Source organism: Paroedura picta, chromosome 12, assembly GCF_049243985.1.
Source record: "Paroedura picta isolate Pp20150507F chromosome 12, Ppicta_v3.0, whole genome shotgun sequence".
In the NCBI taxonomy this organism is placed as follows: Eukaryota; Metazoa; Chordata; class Lepidosauria; order Squamata; family Gekkonidae; genus Paroedura; species Paroedura picta.
Genome location: NC_135380.1, coordinates 34,884,884 through 34,901,959, shown reverse-complemented (window position 1 = coordinate 34,901,959; position 17,076 = coordinate 34,884,884). Strand labels below are relative to the sequence as shown.

At 45.1% G+C, this 17,076-nt stretch overlaps 2 protein-coding genes across 9 annotated transcripts in view; both read left to right on the top strand.

Annotated features, from left to right (window-relative positions):
* CAMSAP1 (calmodulin regulated spectrin associated protein 1) overlaps positions 1-4,224 on the top strand; it is a 41,295-nt gene extending 37,071 nt beyond the window's left edge. For all 8 annotated transcript variants that reach the window (XM_077304823.1, XM_077304822.1, XM_077304824.1 and 5 more), the window contains 3 exons: positions 745-860; positions 1,366-1,484; positions 1,990-4,224. In XM_077304823.1, coding sequence (XP_077160938.1) covers positions 745-860; positions 1,366-1,484; positions 1,990-2,292 — 538 coding nt within the window. In that variant the 3' untranslated portion in view covers positions 2,293-4,224. The remainder of the gene's footprint in view (positions 1-744; positions 861-1,365; positions 1,485-1,989) is intronic.
* A 3,568-nt stretch (positions 4,225-7,792) lies between these two features.
* Positions 7,793-16,984, top strand: LOC143821902 (uncharacterized). Its single transcript, XM_077306386.1, has 5 exons — positions 7,793-8,336; positions 9,103-9,198; positions 11,487-12,011; positions 13,281-13,460; positions 15,433-16,984. The coding sequence occupies exons 1-5, from the start codon at positions 8,330-8,332 to the stop codon at positions 16,851-16,853; spliced, it is 2,229 nt and encodes a 742-aa protein (XP_077162501.1). The 5' UTR covers positions 7,793-8,329; the 3' UTR covers positions 16,854-16,984.
* The last annotated feature ends 92 nt before the right edge of the window (positions 16,985-17,076 follow it).

Here is a 17,076-nt window from a genome sequence, read left to right as displayed (position 1 = left end):
TCTGCTAGAGAGGGAAGAATCCTTGCTCAGACTGGTGAGTGGACAGCCTAACAATTGATGTATCTTTGGTTAAATAAATGAATTAGAAAAATACAGAGCTTTCAGTTTTCGTTGTTGTTATCTTCAAACTGCGGTGTAAATTGTTTTGAATGCACTTGAAAAATAATACATTATAATTGTTTTTTTAAACGTTTTTATTGAAAGTTTTCCACAACCACAAAAAGGACACAAAACCTTTATAATTATAATTGTTGAGGGGAGAACCATGACTGCCCTGAGTTATATGACCAAGGACCAAGTATTAGAAGTGAACAAATTGACCCACTTGGATGTTTATTAAAGCTGCTAACTGGCAGCAGGTGGCAGTTGTTCTCCTTTGATCTCATTTTTAGAACATGCCTCCTGTTTCCTTGCATTTCTCCCCCCATTTGTCTTCTGACTCCACAGGGTTAATTTCCCCTCCCACTTATGTGTTGTGAATACATACCAATTTAGACAGCCACCTCCTTGCGGCACAGTATGTTTGCTAGTATTTTGAAATGGGTCCTAAGATTCCTTGTGTTGTGCTCCAACAGGCCCACACAGCTTTCCTTTTGGAATTTGCTTCCGTTCCGAAGGGAAGCCAAATGCAGCCGCTCGGTAGGGATATATCGGGGGAATGAAGGGAAAGTCAGGTGCTCTATTCCTTTTCAGGTAGGTACAAACATGCTACTCATGAATTGCGGTTTTTGCTTCTTCTGGCAGAGTGGAATCAATGGAATCTTTGCCCATACTGAGTCGGAATGCCAGTCGGAACATGGAGAGAGATTGGGAAAACACCTCAACAGCCTCTTCAATTGCTTCCGTGGCTGAATATACTGGTAAACTTTCCTACATTTTAGCTGTGTCCTTCTCTGTTACATCATGAACTATATAGTCTATGTGGCTGAGATCCTGTGAGATCCCCAAGTTTGCAGTGTGGGACTTTGCTCCCTCTCCTTCCCACCGCACCCCACTCCTGGGCCAGGTGTATGTGTCTGGAGCCCTCTTGAACAGCATGGGGGTACAGGGGGGAGTTTGTGGTGAAAGGGAGGGGGGAATTTGCAGAAATGCTCCCCCTGGCAGACTGCAGAATTGAAACAGAAGGCTTGTGCATGAAGGCTTGGTTTCTGCTTCAGCATGACTTGTGTCAAACAGATTCTGTGTGTTTAATGGAGATGAGTATTGCCCTTAAATCTCCCACTTCTCTCTTCACAAACATTGCTTCATGCCATGTGAATTAAAAAGTTTGAAAACTGAAACGTGCTGAGGTTCACGAAGTCCATTCAGAAAAAAAGAGGTATGATGAGAAATGATCTGCTTGTGTCGAAATTCTCTTTCCAATAGGTCCCAAACTATTTAAAGAGCCCAGCAGCAAGTCAAACAAGCCGATTATCCACAACGCTATATCCCACTGCTGTCTTGCCGGAAAAGTGAATGAACCTCACAAGAACTCCATATTGGAGGCAAGTATCGGAACAGCCAGACTCTCAGCCAGTCATTACACAACAGTGCTTCATTCAGCACGCCTTTTGTTTCCCTGATTGTCGTTTGCCTCGTCTGATGTCAAGCAGAACGCCAGTGCCAAGAATACAGTGCTGATTCTGCATCTGTGGCACGGTGCGGTCTGTGCGATGAATGCAGCTGTTTGTATTGTCTGTGGCTGACCCCAGGGGGGGCTGTGAAAGAGTGCTACTCTTTCCCTTGGCATTTTACGGCTGCAGATGAGCTCCCAGCACACCCCACAGCTCTCGGGAAACAATGCATTGGGTGGACTGTGAGCAGCATTTATATGAAAAAGTCTTTTGAGCGGCCAGCTTGCTGGACTGAAGCCCAGGACAAACTTAAGACATGTGGCATTGCAGCGTAGAAGCATTGGGGTGTATTTTCTATCCAGCCAGTGGACATGCTGCCAGCAGCGCAGTGGTCTGGTTGATTATCTTCCTGACAATGTATCTTTTTCCTCCCTAGGAGCTTGAGAAGTGCGATGCCAACCATTACATCATTTTGTTCCGCGATGCCGGCTGCCAGTTCAGGGCACTTTATTGCTACTATCCCGACACGGAAGAAATCTACAAGCTGACAGGAACGGGGCCAAAGAGCATCACTAAGAAAATGATCGACAAGCTTTATAAATACAGCTCGGACAGAAAGCAGTTTAACCTGATCCCAGCCAAAACCATGTCCGTCAGCGTAGACGCTCTGACGATCCATAATCATTTGTGGCAACCCAAGCGACCTGCAGTGCCAAAGAAGACTCATACTCGCAAATGACACTAAATTTCTGTGGGAGACGGTTGTCAATTACGTTGCTGGGGAGAAAGGACTTTCCCCTTGAGTTTTGGGTATGAGACATGCAGAATCATAATTTTTTTTTAAAGGAAGAGGCTTCTAAACCTGGATGCAAGGAAAGAATGAAGGAACAACTCCAGTGTTCTGTCTTTTGTTTCTGTATGAATGATGAAACCGCTGTTACATTCGTTGCAAACTATGGAGGCTGTTCGCGCAAGGGAAGATGCATGTAGCAAGATCATGGGCAGTGGATTTCCTTTTACTTGAAGTTCTTCATTGGTACCAATCGGGACGTTCTTTGCTTCAGATCCTCTTGCCCTCCCCTTTCCCCCTCTGAAGTAATAACTGTGAGAGTTGGCCTATGCTGCACTTCAGTAGAAGGAGAGGGAATTGGGCTATTGGGCAGTCAGGAGGAAAAATTAACCTTCCCTTTAAAACTTTCTGGGCGGGGGGGGGGGGGGGAAGGACTCGATAACACAAACTATTGTACTGTACCAACTGCCAAGACTTAAGCTCTATTTCGACATCTCGGGAAAAACCACACTAGACCACTTGAACCAGGCCCCTTGCTGCTCAGAACAAAGTTTACTTAACAGTATCTGTTCTTTATAAGCACTGAAAGATGGAAGAAAAAAAAATCTTGTCTTTTTTTTTTAATGAAAAAGGAGGTCTTATGCAAATTGTTATGGCTGAACATTTCTGCAACACAATCATGAAGAGGCTGACAGTGGCCACAGGCTACGAGATTCCCCCATCTGAGGCAAGCTGAATGGAGTTCCGTCAACATGGGTTTTCTGTTCCAAGTAGTATCCAGCAACCTGTCTTTTAAAATAAAGACACATTAAAGTAATAGTGGAACATTCTCACTCAGAGCACGTTACTCCTGTATACTGGTGCACTTAATGATCACAAATTCTAATTTTTTTTTAAAATCATGCCCTGAAATGTAATTCTCCTACTTGTCCTGTGTCTCTCCCCCCCCCTTTTTTTCTTTTTTCTTTTTGCTGAATGAACAGCATGCTCTAAAATGGAGTGTGGATTTTTTTTTCCTTTTTAGTTTTTGTTTGTTAATTATTTGGGGTGGGGTGGGGCAGGGCTGGGATATATGCTAATATATGAGAAAACAAACCAGTTTCCATATAATAATTTTTAAACAAACTTGCATTTGTTTCAAAGGCTCAAATAAGTCTGGCTTCAAGGTTTTTTTCCCTTTTTCATCTTGATATATTAAATCTTGAGTTATGACCTTAAACCTGTGTATTTTTCCCCTTTGTATCTGGTGGGCCAGTGAGGGGGGGAGGAGGCTATGCAGCTCTAATTGGCTTATAATCATGTGTCCCTCAAAACATGTCATCCACTCCCCCTCCTCCAGCTCCAGGGTTTTCAGCCTGCCTTTAGCAGGTCCTTAGCACATTTTACTTTACTGCCTGGGAATTTCTTTATAGGGTTATAGCTTTGGTTTGCACAAGCTACTTCTCTTTGAAGTGTTACTTGAATATGTATCTTGTAGTGCAAAGGACACTATTCTAACACTAGAAAGGAGCAAAATCCGCAAACATAATCCAGTATAACTATTTAAGAAACTTAAAAAAAAGAACAGAGAATTGGAATTAGAATGAATTTTATATAGAGGGAGGCAGAAATAGGGTACGTTAATGCAAAGTAGAGAAATGCAAATGACCCTCCCTTGAAGAATACTTTTTAAATAGGCAGCTGTAAATTTTGTTCCATAGTTGGCTACCCTGTAAATAATGAAAGGCTTTATTGTTTCTAAAAGTGCTAAGTATTAAACACTGTTATGAGTGTCATTTTTTTTGTTACATGCTTTTCATGCTTTATTTCTCACTGTTTGATATTATACAACATATTTATTTTACGGAAGCACTGAAAAATGTAATAAAGATCATCAGCTAATTTTTGTTACTCCATGCATCTTTTTTGTTGTTTCTCATCCATTGCAATAAGACATAGATGCCAGGCTTTAAAGATGTGCTTTTTGTGATCCTGTATGTTGAAGTCTGTCTTAAAGCAAAGGAACAAATGATGTCATTTTCATAGTAATTGATAGAGCTCTGCTAATTAATTAGGAATTAAGTCTAAGAAAGCATTTCTTTTTTTATTTGGGGGGGTAGTGATGTGTCCTCAGGAAGGGGAGTTCAGGGGATGGTTGAAGGTAGAAGTAAAAAATGCAGAAATGATGTTAAAGTCTCTCTCTGCATCTCATCTTTCAGTTAGAATGTAATGTACTCTTGGACTACATCTTTAGATGATCCAAAATAGTTGTAGCTCCCAGGAGTGTACCTGAGACAGTGTTATGAACTGTTTTCAGATGCTCTAGTTCAGGGGTAGCCAAATTGTGGCTCTCCAAATGTCCATAGACTACAATTATCATGAGCCCCTGCCAGCATGGGCTCATGGTAATTGTAGTCCACAGACATCTGGAGAGCCACAGTTTGGCCTCTCCTGGTGTAGTTGGTGGGCAAGAAAGAAATCAGATTTGTGAGCTCCAGATTTGGGCATAGTCACAAATTATCAGAGACCTCTCAAATCAGGATTTATTCAGTCTTGTTTTGTGTATAAAGGAGGAAAAGAAGGGAGCTTACAAGCTTAAGACTAGACCAGGCTACTTATTGACATGAACAACTCATAAAATCAGGGGTAGTCAACCTGTGGTCCTCCAGATGTCCATGGACTACAATTCCCATGAGCCCCTGCCAGTGAGATAAAGCATGAAAAGCATTTGCTGGCAGGGGCTGATGGGAATTGTAGTCCATGGGCATCTGGAGGACCACAGGTAGACTACCCCTGGTCTAAATGACAGCCTCTATCTCTCCAGTTAGTTTCCCATGCTGCTTTGAAATGTCTCTCAGTCTCGGTTGCACTGAGGCTTGGGCGGTGGTGGTGCCGACCAGAACCTTAGTTTTACCTGCCAGCACGTTTTATGCTCATGAGGTCTAGTTCCTTTTTGGGTTGCATTCTCATCTAGGTAGAAATGTTATAGCCCAGAAGCGACTTCTGTACATTGAATGTTTTTCATAGTTGGGGTGGAAATGGAGATCCCTTGATCAAAGTGGTTTGTGCAATATTTTGGAGCATGAGCTGCAGCCTTGGAAAGTGCCTGATTCACTTATCACAGCTTGCCATGGATTCATGGCATGTTCTGGAACTTGGCTTGATATAGTGGTTGGTTTAGCCAAGCTTGGTGTAGTAGTTAGGGGTACAGACTTCTTTGGCAAGCTGGGTTTGATTCCCCATTCCTCCTCCACATGCAGCCAGCTGGGTGGCCTTGGGCTCGTCACAGCACTGATAAAGCTGTCCTGACCGAGCAGTAATATCAGGGCTCTCTCAGCCTCACCCGCCTCACAGGGTGTCTGTTGTGGGGAGAGGAAGGGAAGGCGACTGTAAGGCACTTTGAGACTCCTGGCATATGAGAACCAACTCATTGATTCCAGGATGTCTGGCCAGGTATAATATTTCCCTCCCTTGCCTTTTGTTTTTTAGTACACCATGTTTTCCCTCTACATTTGAGGGAGGCAGGTTGCGTGTTCATTATTTTTAGGCTACGTGTTTGGGGAAGGGCTGTACCATACAGAAACAATCAGGCCTGAGTACTTCTCCCGCTGCTGCAAGCAGTATAGTCCAGAAACAGTTTTGACACTTGATCTTCCATTTACGTATCTGTAACTTTTACCCTGATTTTGTCCCCAGTGGGCAGCCCAGATAGTCTACATCAGGGGTAGTCAACCTGTGGTCCTCCAGATGTTCATGGACTACAATTCCCATGAGCCCCCGCCAGCATTTGTTGGCAGGGGCTCATGGGAATTGTAGTTCATGAACATCTGGAGGACCACAGGTTGACTACCTCTAGTCTACATTGTTCTCTTGTCATCAGTTCAATCACTGCAACAATCCTGTGAGGTAGGCTAGGGTGAGGGTGACTGGCCCAGGATTACACGGCGAGCTTCTAGGGCAGAGTGGGGATGTGAACCTGGGTCTCCCATATGGTGGCTGACTGACCAAGCCTGCGTTAGCTTTCAAACAATAAAAATGGCTGCTTCTGTGCTGTGCCTTTGTTTTAAGAGAAGAGATCTGTAGAAGCACCCTTGGGGTGTGGCTTCTGCTTCATGAAATACGCTGGTATCGAAACTGGCGAAAGCAGGCTGCACATCTTTAAAGCTCTGTCTTGCGTTTCTCCCATGATCTTATTTTTCTTTATGCATCTAACTGTTGGATTACTGGTTCATTTGTAAATGCTTTGTAAATTAAGTGATATGTCCAGGAACAGATGAGGCTGTACTGCCGTTTCTTTTGTTTGCTTTGCACTTAAACCTACCCAGCCCTGCCTGCATCCATGTCTCTGCTTAATCGGACGGAGAGGTTTATTGGAATGTTGCTGCCCCTGGCATCCTGGTAGCAGGGGGAGCACAGCCATTGCTTCCTGAGAACTGTTGCCCGATGCTCTGAGAGAACTGCTCTGCAAGAACCAGGACTGTCCAAGGTCACCCAGCTGGCTGCATGTGGTCTCCCTGGGGAATCCAACCCATTTCTCCACATTACCAGCCAACATTCTTAACCACTACACCACACTGGCCACACAAGAAGAGCTTCCATAACATATGAACTGGTTCTGCTGAGTATTTTTTTTAAGTGTAACCATATAGGGTATGGCTTTTGTTTAAGTGTCAATTTTTAAATAGAAAGTAAAGGTAGTGGCAGATAGATCAAAGGATCTGCTGGGATCAGCAATTTTTCATGCAAGGGTTAGGCCCCTTGACTACATAGCCCTGTGGGTGCGGTTAGAGACCTTTCCCAAAGAGGGGCTTATAAGTGGCGGGAGTGCTGGGAGGCAATCCTCCCTCCCCAAGTGAGATGACAGCTCCTTTAATTAAATGGGCATCACACTCTCTCACATTCTGGGTTAATGGCAGGGTCAAGGGAAGAGAGCAGGCCGATTCCTGTCCCATTTAGTTTTAGAAGAAGGAGCTGTTTTTTGTACCCTGCTTTTTACTATGTAAAGGAGTCACCCAGCAGGCCTCATGAGACAAAGTGGCCTTGAATCGCCTACCATTCCGCTCTCCACCGCAGATACCCTGTGGGCTTGGTGATGCTGAGAGAGCTCTGAGAGGAACTGACTGGCCCAAGGTCACCCAGCAGGCCTCTGCTTCAAAGTGACTTTGAATCACTTTCCCTTCCTTTCCCCACCACAGATATTCTGGAAGGTAAGTGAGCCTGGGAGAGCTTGGAGAGAACTGTGACTGGCCCAAGGTCAGCCAGCTGTCTGCATGCGGAGGAGTGGGGGAATCCAACCCGGTTCTCCAGGTCAGAGGCTGCCTCTCTTAACCACAACACCAAGCTGGCCTCTTGATGTGTTAATTTGGTCTGAACACTTTAGGTATTTATTCTCTTATTTTTCTCCCTAATGGGGCTGCAAAGTAGCTCAGCACATCCTTCCCCTCTCCATTGATCCTCACAGGTTAGACTGAGCACATGCAACTGGTCCACCCAGCTTCAGTGGCTAGCTGGGGGCTGGGACCTGGGTCTCCAACATACTCACCCTGGTTTGGTTGATTAGAAATGTTTCCTGCCCTTGCAGGGTCCAGGGGTGGTTTCCAGTTGCGACAGCTAAAGAAAAAACAATCCAACTGGTCAAAAAACCATCCAACCACCACAGAAAATAGCAGAAGGAGAGGGTGGCCAAGGTGAGTCAGGAAACAGGAACATTCTCTGTTGCTCCAGTGCAATGGTTGACATATTTACTGCCCACGGGAGCATTCTGCTTTGGTTCTATGGAGATGATGTTACCAGCCACGCATGTGACTGCCTTGGGAGCCCACCGCGATGAAAGCCCCCCTCGGAGAAGCAGAGAGACCAACACTGAACAGGTTTCAACTTGCCTGTCTGTCGGAGTCGCCCCTGCTCGCTTTACCACAGGCGGTCTCTCTTGCAAAGCGACTGGCTTTCCCAAAGAAGCAGCACTTTCCCGCTTTCGCTCGTGACGAGAAAGAAGAATTTGGCCAGCATGAAATGTAAGTAGCTTGATTTTATGTATGTAGCGAGGAAGAGGAATGGAAACCTTTGGTTAGATGATCCACGGAGGACAGGGATGTATGTGGGGATGAACTCCGGGGCTTATGATCCAGGTGGGTAGCCGTGTTGGTCGGAAGCAATAGAACAGGGAGGGGGGGGGGAACTGTGGTTCTCCAGATGTCCGTGGGCTACAGATTGCACCATAAGCAAAGCCTGAGCGCAAAACAGTTTCATTTCTGTTTTTCGCATTCCAAAAATTTTGAAAACGTCACTTGTTTAGGTTGAAACACCTTTTATCCCCAGTGGCTGAACAGTGAAGAAAATATTTGTGTTCCAAAAAAAGGGGGTGTGGGTGTGTGGAGTGTTACTTAGTGTATCAGTGCCTTGGTGTGTTACTCAAGTCAACAGCCTCTGCTTGGATCTTAACAAATCTGAAGCTTCCTTTCCTCATGTTGTGAGCATTAAATTAGCTTTAACTAGGCACAGTCTACTCTGTCCATCGGGATTTATAAGGGTTGGCTTGGATCCTACAACTCCATACAGCTTTGGGTTGGGTCCTATAGCTCCCTTCACCTGGGAATAGTTTCCCCTTGCAGCAGAAGATGCAAAGAGGAATCGTAGGGACAACACAGACTCTTAAGCTATTTCAAAAGTGGGTGTAGTGGCCAGTAGGGAGTCAGTAAAATGAGATGTGGTGTGTTGTATAACTCATTATTGGCCATCTTGGCGAATTGTGGTAACCCGGTCTTTTCCTTTGGGTTTTAGTGATTGTTGGACTCGCCATGGTGTGGACCGCAGTGAGGCTTTCCAGAAGCCAGTGTGTCCTTGAAAAGGAGTACTTCTGCTCTTCTATTCCAAATGGTGAGGTTGGTTTTATCCCTTTCCCCCACCCCAACAAGGCTCATGTGTGTTGGGGATGTCTTCGAGTACAGGTGATGGGAAAGACCTGAGTCCCTGGAGACCAGCTGGCCGTCACCATGGACTGTTTTGACCTTTTTATTTATTTTATTTATTTATTATTTTATTTTATTTTTTATATTTATATACCACCCTCCCCGAAGGCTCAGGGCGGTTTAGACCAATGGTTGGTGTTCTATCCGTGGGCTCAAGAAGCACAGACATGGCTAGTGCATTTCAGCTATTTATTGGACCCAAACAAAACACTGAATGGGTTTCCCCACCTCACCCAATATAGCCAGATCCCGAACAAAAGGATTTCTCTGCCCAGTAACCTCATTGGTCCTAAGCGGAGACCTCTCATTGGATGTTAACTCTGGCATGTTACAGAACAGCTGTAACCCTTGTTTCCCATTGGCTATTTTTTACAATCCACGGTGAGACATGCAACAGTCCTCTGAGGAATTGCATACACAACAGTCTGAGTCAGTGTTAGACAGCTTATTGTGCTCTAGAGGAACTTTGCTGTCGCGTAAATGTTGGTTCCAGAGGTTTTCATGCTGCTCCTCATCAGCCTGTCTCTGATGTTTAAGGGTTTCACATTTATTTGCTGGAGGCTGTTAAACAGGGCCAAGTGGAACCTCTATACCCACGTGCAGAGTATTTCTGGATGCAGCTTCGGGGGGGGGGGGTGCGAGCAAGATGTAACAGCAAAGGAGTGCTCTCCCCCAGCTCCGGTTCAAGGATTCATGGGGCTTCTATCACCAGAACTGGTTTATGGCTCTGTGGAGGTTTGTTGAAGACATGCAAAGGCAATACTTCAACACCTAAGGCAGCCTTTCTCAACTTCTTTACCATCAAGAAACCCCTGAAACATCCCTCAGGCTTCGATAACCTCAGAAGCAGCACAATTGTGCAGAATATGGTCAGGAAGCATAGCTGTGGACATGCTCACCCAGGGTCCCCCCCTTCCCACCCCCTCCAAGCCCATCACTGGCCATTTTGGGAGGGGGGGGGTCGACATAACCATAGAGTAGATAGATTTTATTGTATTAGCCCAAGCCTTCACAATGTGCCTATAATTCAGCTTCACATGTGCCTATAATTCAGCTAAAAATGTGACTATATATGGTCATATCACCCAATCAATGTTTAACAAATTTTTAAAAATGTATTAAAAATGAATTAACTCCCACCCATTCAGGAAACTTTTCCAGGGCTATCCAGAAATCCCAGGGTTTCATGAAACCCTGGTTAAGAAAGCCTGATCTAAGGGGTCTTTCACACTTGCATGGCTTGTGGTCTGTGCTCATGCTCAAGGAGTGATGTGCATGCTCAGTTATTAACAGAGCATGTTATTGCCCTTCATTCTTATGGGTCAGAAGCTGCATAGGTTTGAAGACCCACTAACAATCACAATCTGAAGACCCCCTAACCATGCAGCACCGTGGGGACCCTGGAACTGCAGGACCTGTAGCATGTGCTACATGTGCCTACTAGGATAAACCACCTCTGCTCTTACCCTTCAAATCTTTGTGTTCCTCCATTTAAGAAGTTTGATCTCCAGCTTCTCCCCCCCAGCCTTGCATGTTGGCACATCCCTTTAATCCATGCAGGTTCCTCCTTGGTGGTCATAAGGGATCCTTTTCCACCAGAGGAAAAACTGATAGGATCCAACCGGATCACTAACATAATTCATACTAAATGTTCCGGACACTATTCAATATATTTTACTTGATTATCCTTTGTATGTGGTCCAGCGAAGGCACATCATACCCCTTATACCTAAGTGGAGAACTCATCAAAAAGACCTCATCTGTCAATTTCTGTTGAGTGATGAAGATGCTCTTTTATTATGGCTGATTTTTTGTCTACAGTTTTTAAGTCTAAAATGACTGGTACACTGTGATTATTCTATTTCTGTTTCCCTTGTTCTGTTTTAGGCCAATGAAGGTATTGTGTTATGTTGTTGTAGTACAATTTGTGTACGCAGAACAGTGATGTTATGGAACTGATTCTAACTAGCAGTCTGCTCTAGGGAAACCTGTGAATACCTAAAACTCTTTGTAGGTGACATCCTTATCTCGTTTCAACCTGATGCAATGTATTTTTGTGGATGCAGGAATAGATACAGGACAGGACAGAACTTTGACACAAGAAATACACTTGGTCTAGCAATGCATATAAATACGAGATCAACCTCAATTTGAACATAGCATTACAGCACTGTGATAATTTTGCCCCTTCGATAGGTTTTCCAGAAGGGCTGACCTCCATTCTTTTTGTCGTAACCAATCTTGGGGTTATCAACTCAACCGTCTTCAACAGCCCAACCTTGGAATCCGTCACCAGTCTTGCGCTAGCGAATAGTGGCATCGTGGAGATCAAAGCTGGCGCTTTCCATGCTTTTCGACGCCTCACCAAACTCAGTTTATATCAGAACAGCTTGACCAACCTGTCGGCTTCTTGGCTTTTCGATCCAGGACGTTTGGAAAACCTCACCGCAGCTCACAATCTCATCTCCGAAATAAAGCCCAACATGTTCTCTGGCTTTACCAATCTGACGACGCTTAATTTAGCCAACAATCAAATCCATAGGATTGCCATGGGGAGTTTTAAGGGCCTGCCCAAGCTAACCTCGATTGACCTTTCGGGCAATAATTTAACCGTTTTAACGAGAAGCGTGTTCAATGGACTGAGACGGCCAGTGATGAAATTTGTTTCCAACCCGTGGCACTGTTCCTGTGAGCTTCAGGACTTCGGATTATTTCTTCAAGGTACCTTCACCACGGAAAATCTGTTTTAATTCCAAGGTCTAAAAAGGTTAAGGGTTGATCTGGGTTATTTTTTTTTTTTGGTGGCGTTGGTGGTCATTCACATTTTAGAAGAAGAAGAAGAAGAGTTGGTTCTTATATGCCGCTTTTCCCTACCCGAAGGAGGCTCAAAGCGGCTTACAGTCACCTTCCCATTCCTCTCCCCACAACAGACACCCTGTGGGGTGGGTGAGGCTGAGAGGGCCCTGATATCACTGCTCGGTCAGAACAGTTTTATCAGTGCCGTGGCGAGCCCAAGGTCACCCAGCTGGCTGCATGTGGGGGAGCGCAGAATCGAACCTGGCATGCCAGATTAGAAGTCCACACTCCTAACCACTACACCAACTGGCTCTCAGGACCTGATTAATTGCAACTGATTAATTGCATTCCATCCACCAAAAGAGCACTCATAGCTTATTGTTGGAGGCAATTGTTACAGACTGATCCAGTTGAATTTTTGAGTATCTGTTTGCAGGTGAATCTAATTCAAAGACTGTGTGCCAGGCCATTCTAGTTTGGTACAACACAACTGGAATTAAGCTAGGGCTGATTACTATGTTGGTTAAAGTTTTCAGTAGACCCCAAGTATTTCTCTGCTGAGGAGCCTACCTGGTGTATCTCTGCATGGTTCTCTATTCGGGCCTTGCCTCCTTCCAACCAAACTTCACTGGGGGTGGTTACACCTGCTGGATGCAGCAGAAGTCCATCCTTTTCATGGAACATTCGTTGCACCGCTCTTTGAGGCCTCGTCCTGAGTATGCCACCTCCTAGCCAGATGTTAATGCCCAAACAACGTCTCATGCAGGAAAAAAAAAACGTATGTGGTGGTTTTCTCTTGAAAGTCTACTGGATTTGTACTCTCTGGGGTCAGATGTACCAGCAACCCACGGCTTGCTGCTACATGAATGAACTGAGAAAGACCTTTGAACCCTCTTGCACAATCCTTGTTCCATTCTCCTGCGGGGTGAGCAAATTAGTTATTCATTCGTTGGCCCCAGACAAAGTACCATTTGCACTTTCCCTATCCTATTTTAAATGTATTCATGTTGTTAACTGCTGCAAGATGACTGGTCCAGGAGCAGTTGTCTACAAATGCAAGCAAGCAAGCAAAGACAATTTTTAATTCACAAAATACTACTTTTTGCAGAATACACTCATCAATTTTATTGACTTCCTGAATGAATAATGCATCGATCTAACCCTTCCATTTGTTGTTGCTGGCCATGCTTACAGATTTGGTAAATGCATCTCTGCTGGAAGATGCCACTTCTGTGGTTTGCCGAAGCCCATCAAGCCTTGAAGGAATTCAAGTTTGGAACATCTCTGGCTTGAACTGCTCTCCTGATGTTCTGTCCTCACACTTTGAGACTGGCTTCCATAAAGCTGGATTGCCAGCTTTGCTAGCCTGCTTAGGTATGTATCATGCTAGAAAGGACTTGTGTAGACAATACAATGTGGACTCTGTGACTGTTATGTCTTATCAGAAAGGTCAGGACAAGTCTCTTGTGTTGCTTTCTTTAACCTAGTGCATGCCAACACATCAGAGTAGGAAGGACAGCCTCGAGAGTAGAATATACCAGCCTGTTTCGAATGTCTTCCTCAGTGCAGTTCCATTAGACATGCAGGAGTCAAACACAATTTTTAAACAGCTCCCTTGCCTTCTGGGACTTCTCTTGGCAACAGCTCTGAACCTCCCAGAGCTGTTGCCAAGAGATATCTCAGAAGACAGGGGACCTGTTTAAAAATTATGTTTGACATTTGTATGTCTAGTGGAACTTTACTGAGGAAGACATATTCGAAACAGGCTGGTTTATTCTGCTCTCGGGGTTGTCCTTTCTCCTGTGATGTGTTGGCACATACTAGATTAAAGGAAGCAACACAAGAGACTTGTCCTGACCTCTCTGATAAGACAGTCACAAAGTTCACATTGTATTGCTTAAACAGGTCCTTTTGAGTACTGTACTCACCGTGTATCCCATCTATGTCTGTAGGCGTGTATCATGATATTGCTTTATTCTTTGTAATAAATTTCTTATTAAATTCTTAGGTGTACATATCTTAAATATTCCTCATTGCCTCTTTTTTGTTTTTGTTTTTTACTTAGCAGTGTTTTCTGTGGGGATTTAGTTTGTGGTTTGGTGAGGTTTTTTCTGATGTCTGTTTTTCTCTTCCTTTATGGGATGGAATTGTGGTAAATGCATCTGTTTTGAACATTGCTGGTTAGATGGACCTTATAAATTGTTCAATAAACAAAAGCAATTAAAATGTAAAGGTTGTCCTGCTGGATCAGAGCACTGGTCTATCTAATTTACCCACTGGTTTCACATGGTGGACAAACACTTAACCAGGAGGGCCAACAAACAGGACATAGAGGCCAAGTTAACTCCGAACACTAGTATCCAGAGGTTTACTGCCTTTAATGGAAAGAGCCAGCTTGGTGCAGTGGTTAGGAGTGGTGACCTTTAATCTGGACATCCAGATTTGATTCCCTGCTCCTTCTTCATATGTGGACAGCTTGGTAACCTTGGGCCAGTCAGTTCTCTCAGAGCTCTCTCGGGCTCACCTTCACAGGTGTCTGTTGTAAGGAGAGGAAGACAAGGCAATTCTAAGCTGTTTTGAGACAGATGAGACCTGTTGGGTGGCTTTGGGCTAGTCACAGTTCTCTCAGCTCTCTTAGCCTCACACTTCACATGGTGTCTGAGGAAAAGAAGAGCTGGTATTTGTAAGCCACTTTGAGAATCCTCTTGGTAGTAAAAAGTGAGGTACAAAAAAATCAGCTCTTCTGTTGCTGGTGGTAGCCATTGGTGCAAAGGAATTAATAGTATTTGACCTCTTAAAGCAGTGGTTCTCAACCTTCCTAATGCCACGACCCTTTAATACAGCTCCTCATGTTGTGGTGACCCCCAACCATCAAATTATGCAAGTGTTCTTTCACAGAAATTAAACCAAAACTGACCAATGGCATGAAGATCCATTATTTATGATTGTATATAAATTGTATATAAATTTGCGGGCACCTTCAGGAAGAGCAGCAACAGTGGTGCCGCCCCCCCCCCCAGCCAAGCCCTGCTGTGACCCCTGTGAAAGGGTTGTTTGACCCCCAAAGGGGTCCTGACCCCCAGGTTGAGAACTACTGTTTTAAAAGATCATTTGACCTTTTAAAAGATGGCAGCATTCATTTATATCCCACTTACCTCTTAGCCTCAAGGCAGTCCCTAATATTTTTAAGTGATATATTTATTTTAAAAACATAAACTAAAAGTCATGACATTATTCAAGGAATGTTTCCCTCCTAATCTATTATCCATTATCCACTGATTTCTTAGAGAAGCACCAGGATTTTCAAACTAACTTCTTTCCTTATTTATTTATTTTTTGGGGACAGTGTTCATTTTCTTCATCTTGTTGCTGTTTTGGATCTGGCTGGCGAAACGAGATGAGCAAGTCCGACCGAGAAAAGAAGCTCCCGATCCATCCCCTTGCATGAAAGCGGGCTGGCCGTCTGATGAAAAAAGGAGATCGGCAGATTCGGGCAAAGATCTGCATGCCGGGGTGCCGAGAGTCCGTGCCAAATCTGCTTCAGCTGTTTTGCTCCGAACAGAATTCCACCCAAGGCAGCTCACCGGCTTATGTGGTGCAAGCCAGAAGCACCCGACAGCCCCCCCTGCGGTGGTAACCAATCAGTCCTGTGAAGGAAGAGAAAATTTGTCTAACTTTCTGGAATCAGGGCATTACAAATTCCCAGGAGGCAGCAAGGAAGACTTTCAGCACCACAATGCAGACTCTGTTTTGGCCAAAGTTTGTATAGAGACGCCGGTGCTGGAAGCTCCTTCAGTGGCTGCAAAGCAAACCCTGCAGGAAGATGGGACGACAGAAGTAGCTGGCAATGGCAAAAGCCAGCAGAGGGCTGAGAATTCCGAGCCCTTCTTATATCTAAGCATTACTACAGCAACTGAAGAACAAACGGAAGCTCCGTGCCAAAAGGAATCCATTACGAATGCAGGAGGAAATTGCTCGGCCTCTTTGAGAAGAGCTTTGACATGGCCTTATGAAAGGCATGCCATTGGGCAGGAACCAGCTCCCGTAAGCATTAGGGACTCTTTCATTGCATGGTTCTTCTTGCCTGTTGCTGAGCTTGGTCAGTCCCTGCATGCTGGGAAACGTGGCCTGGAAGAAGACCGGCAGCGTCTCAGAAAGGAGAATCAGATGCCTTGCGGAAGGCCTGAATTAAGCAGAGAGGCAACGTCAGCCAAAGGCATGGAGCACCCACATAGGAGAGAGGTGATGGTGGCTGCTGTGATTGAGCCAGTAGACATGGGGAAATCAGAACGGGACGAAGAACTGCAAAGGGAGTGGGATCTCGGTGCAGCTGCCGGGAAGGATGATCAGGTCCACGAAACCGGAACGGAATTAAACACAGAGGCAAAACCAACCAACCCAGCAGAGCTTCAGAAACACTCCAAAGTCACAGGGGCGGTAAGAGGAATCGGTAACTCACGGTCCTCCACAAAAGCAGCCCAATGTCCTCCAGGTGAGAGAAATAAACCATTGCCCAACCCAGTGTCATCTCGATCCAGGATCCACCGTGAAATCCACCCATCTTCGCGGTTGTCAGAAGAGACCAGCCAGACAAGTTCTCCGCGCGATGATGTCTTACTTGCAAATAACGATTATAACTATATCAATCTGCTCCATGAAATCGTGGAGAATCACGGGAGGTGGACCAGAGAGCGATGGAAGCAGAGCCACCGGATGCGTGCCGTTCACCCAGCTAAATCCCAGGAGATGGCGTCGAGCCCCAACTGAGATTCTTTGTATACTGTGCATAACTTCTGTAGCCCAGAGGGCTTTGTTAAGAGGGACCAATGAACGATGCTGAATTAGCAGCCATAGAAGGGGGCCTATGTATTGATTTGAAAGATGCCTCAGAGGCAATAAATCAGGGGTAGTCCAACTGCGGCCCTCCAGATGTCCATGGACTACAATTCCCAGGAGCCCCCTGCCAGCATTCGCTGGCAGGGGGTTCCTG

Coding starts and splice junctions, on each gene's coding strand:
- LOC143821902 (XM_077306386.1), top strand. Junction 9,199..11,486: donor CTGCTCTTCTATTCCAAATG/GTGAGGTTGGTT, acceptor CCCCTTCGATAG/GTTTTCCAGAAGGGCTGACC. Junction 12,012..13,280: donor CTTCGGATTATTTCTTCAAG/GTACCTTCACCA, acceptor CCATGCTTACAG/ATTTGGTAAATGCATCTCTG.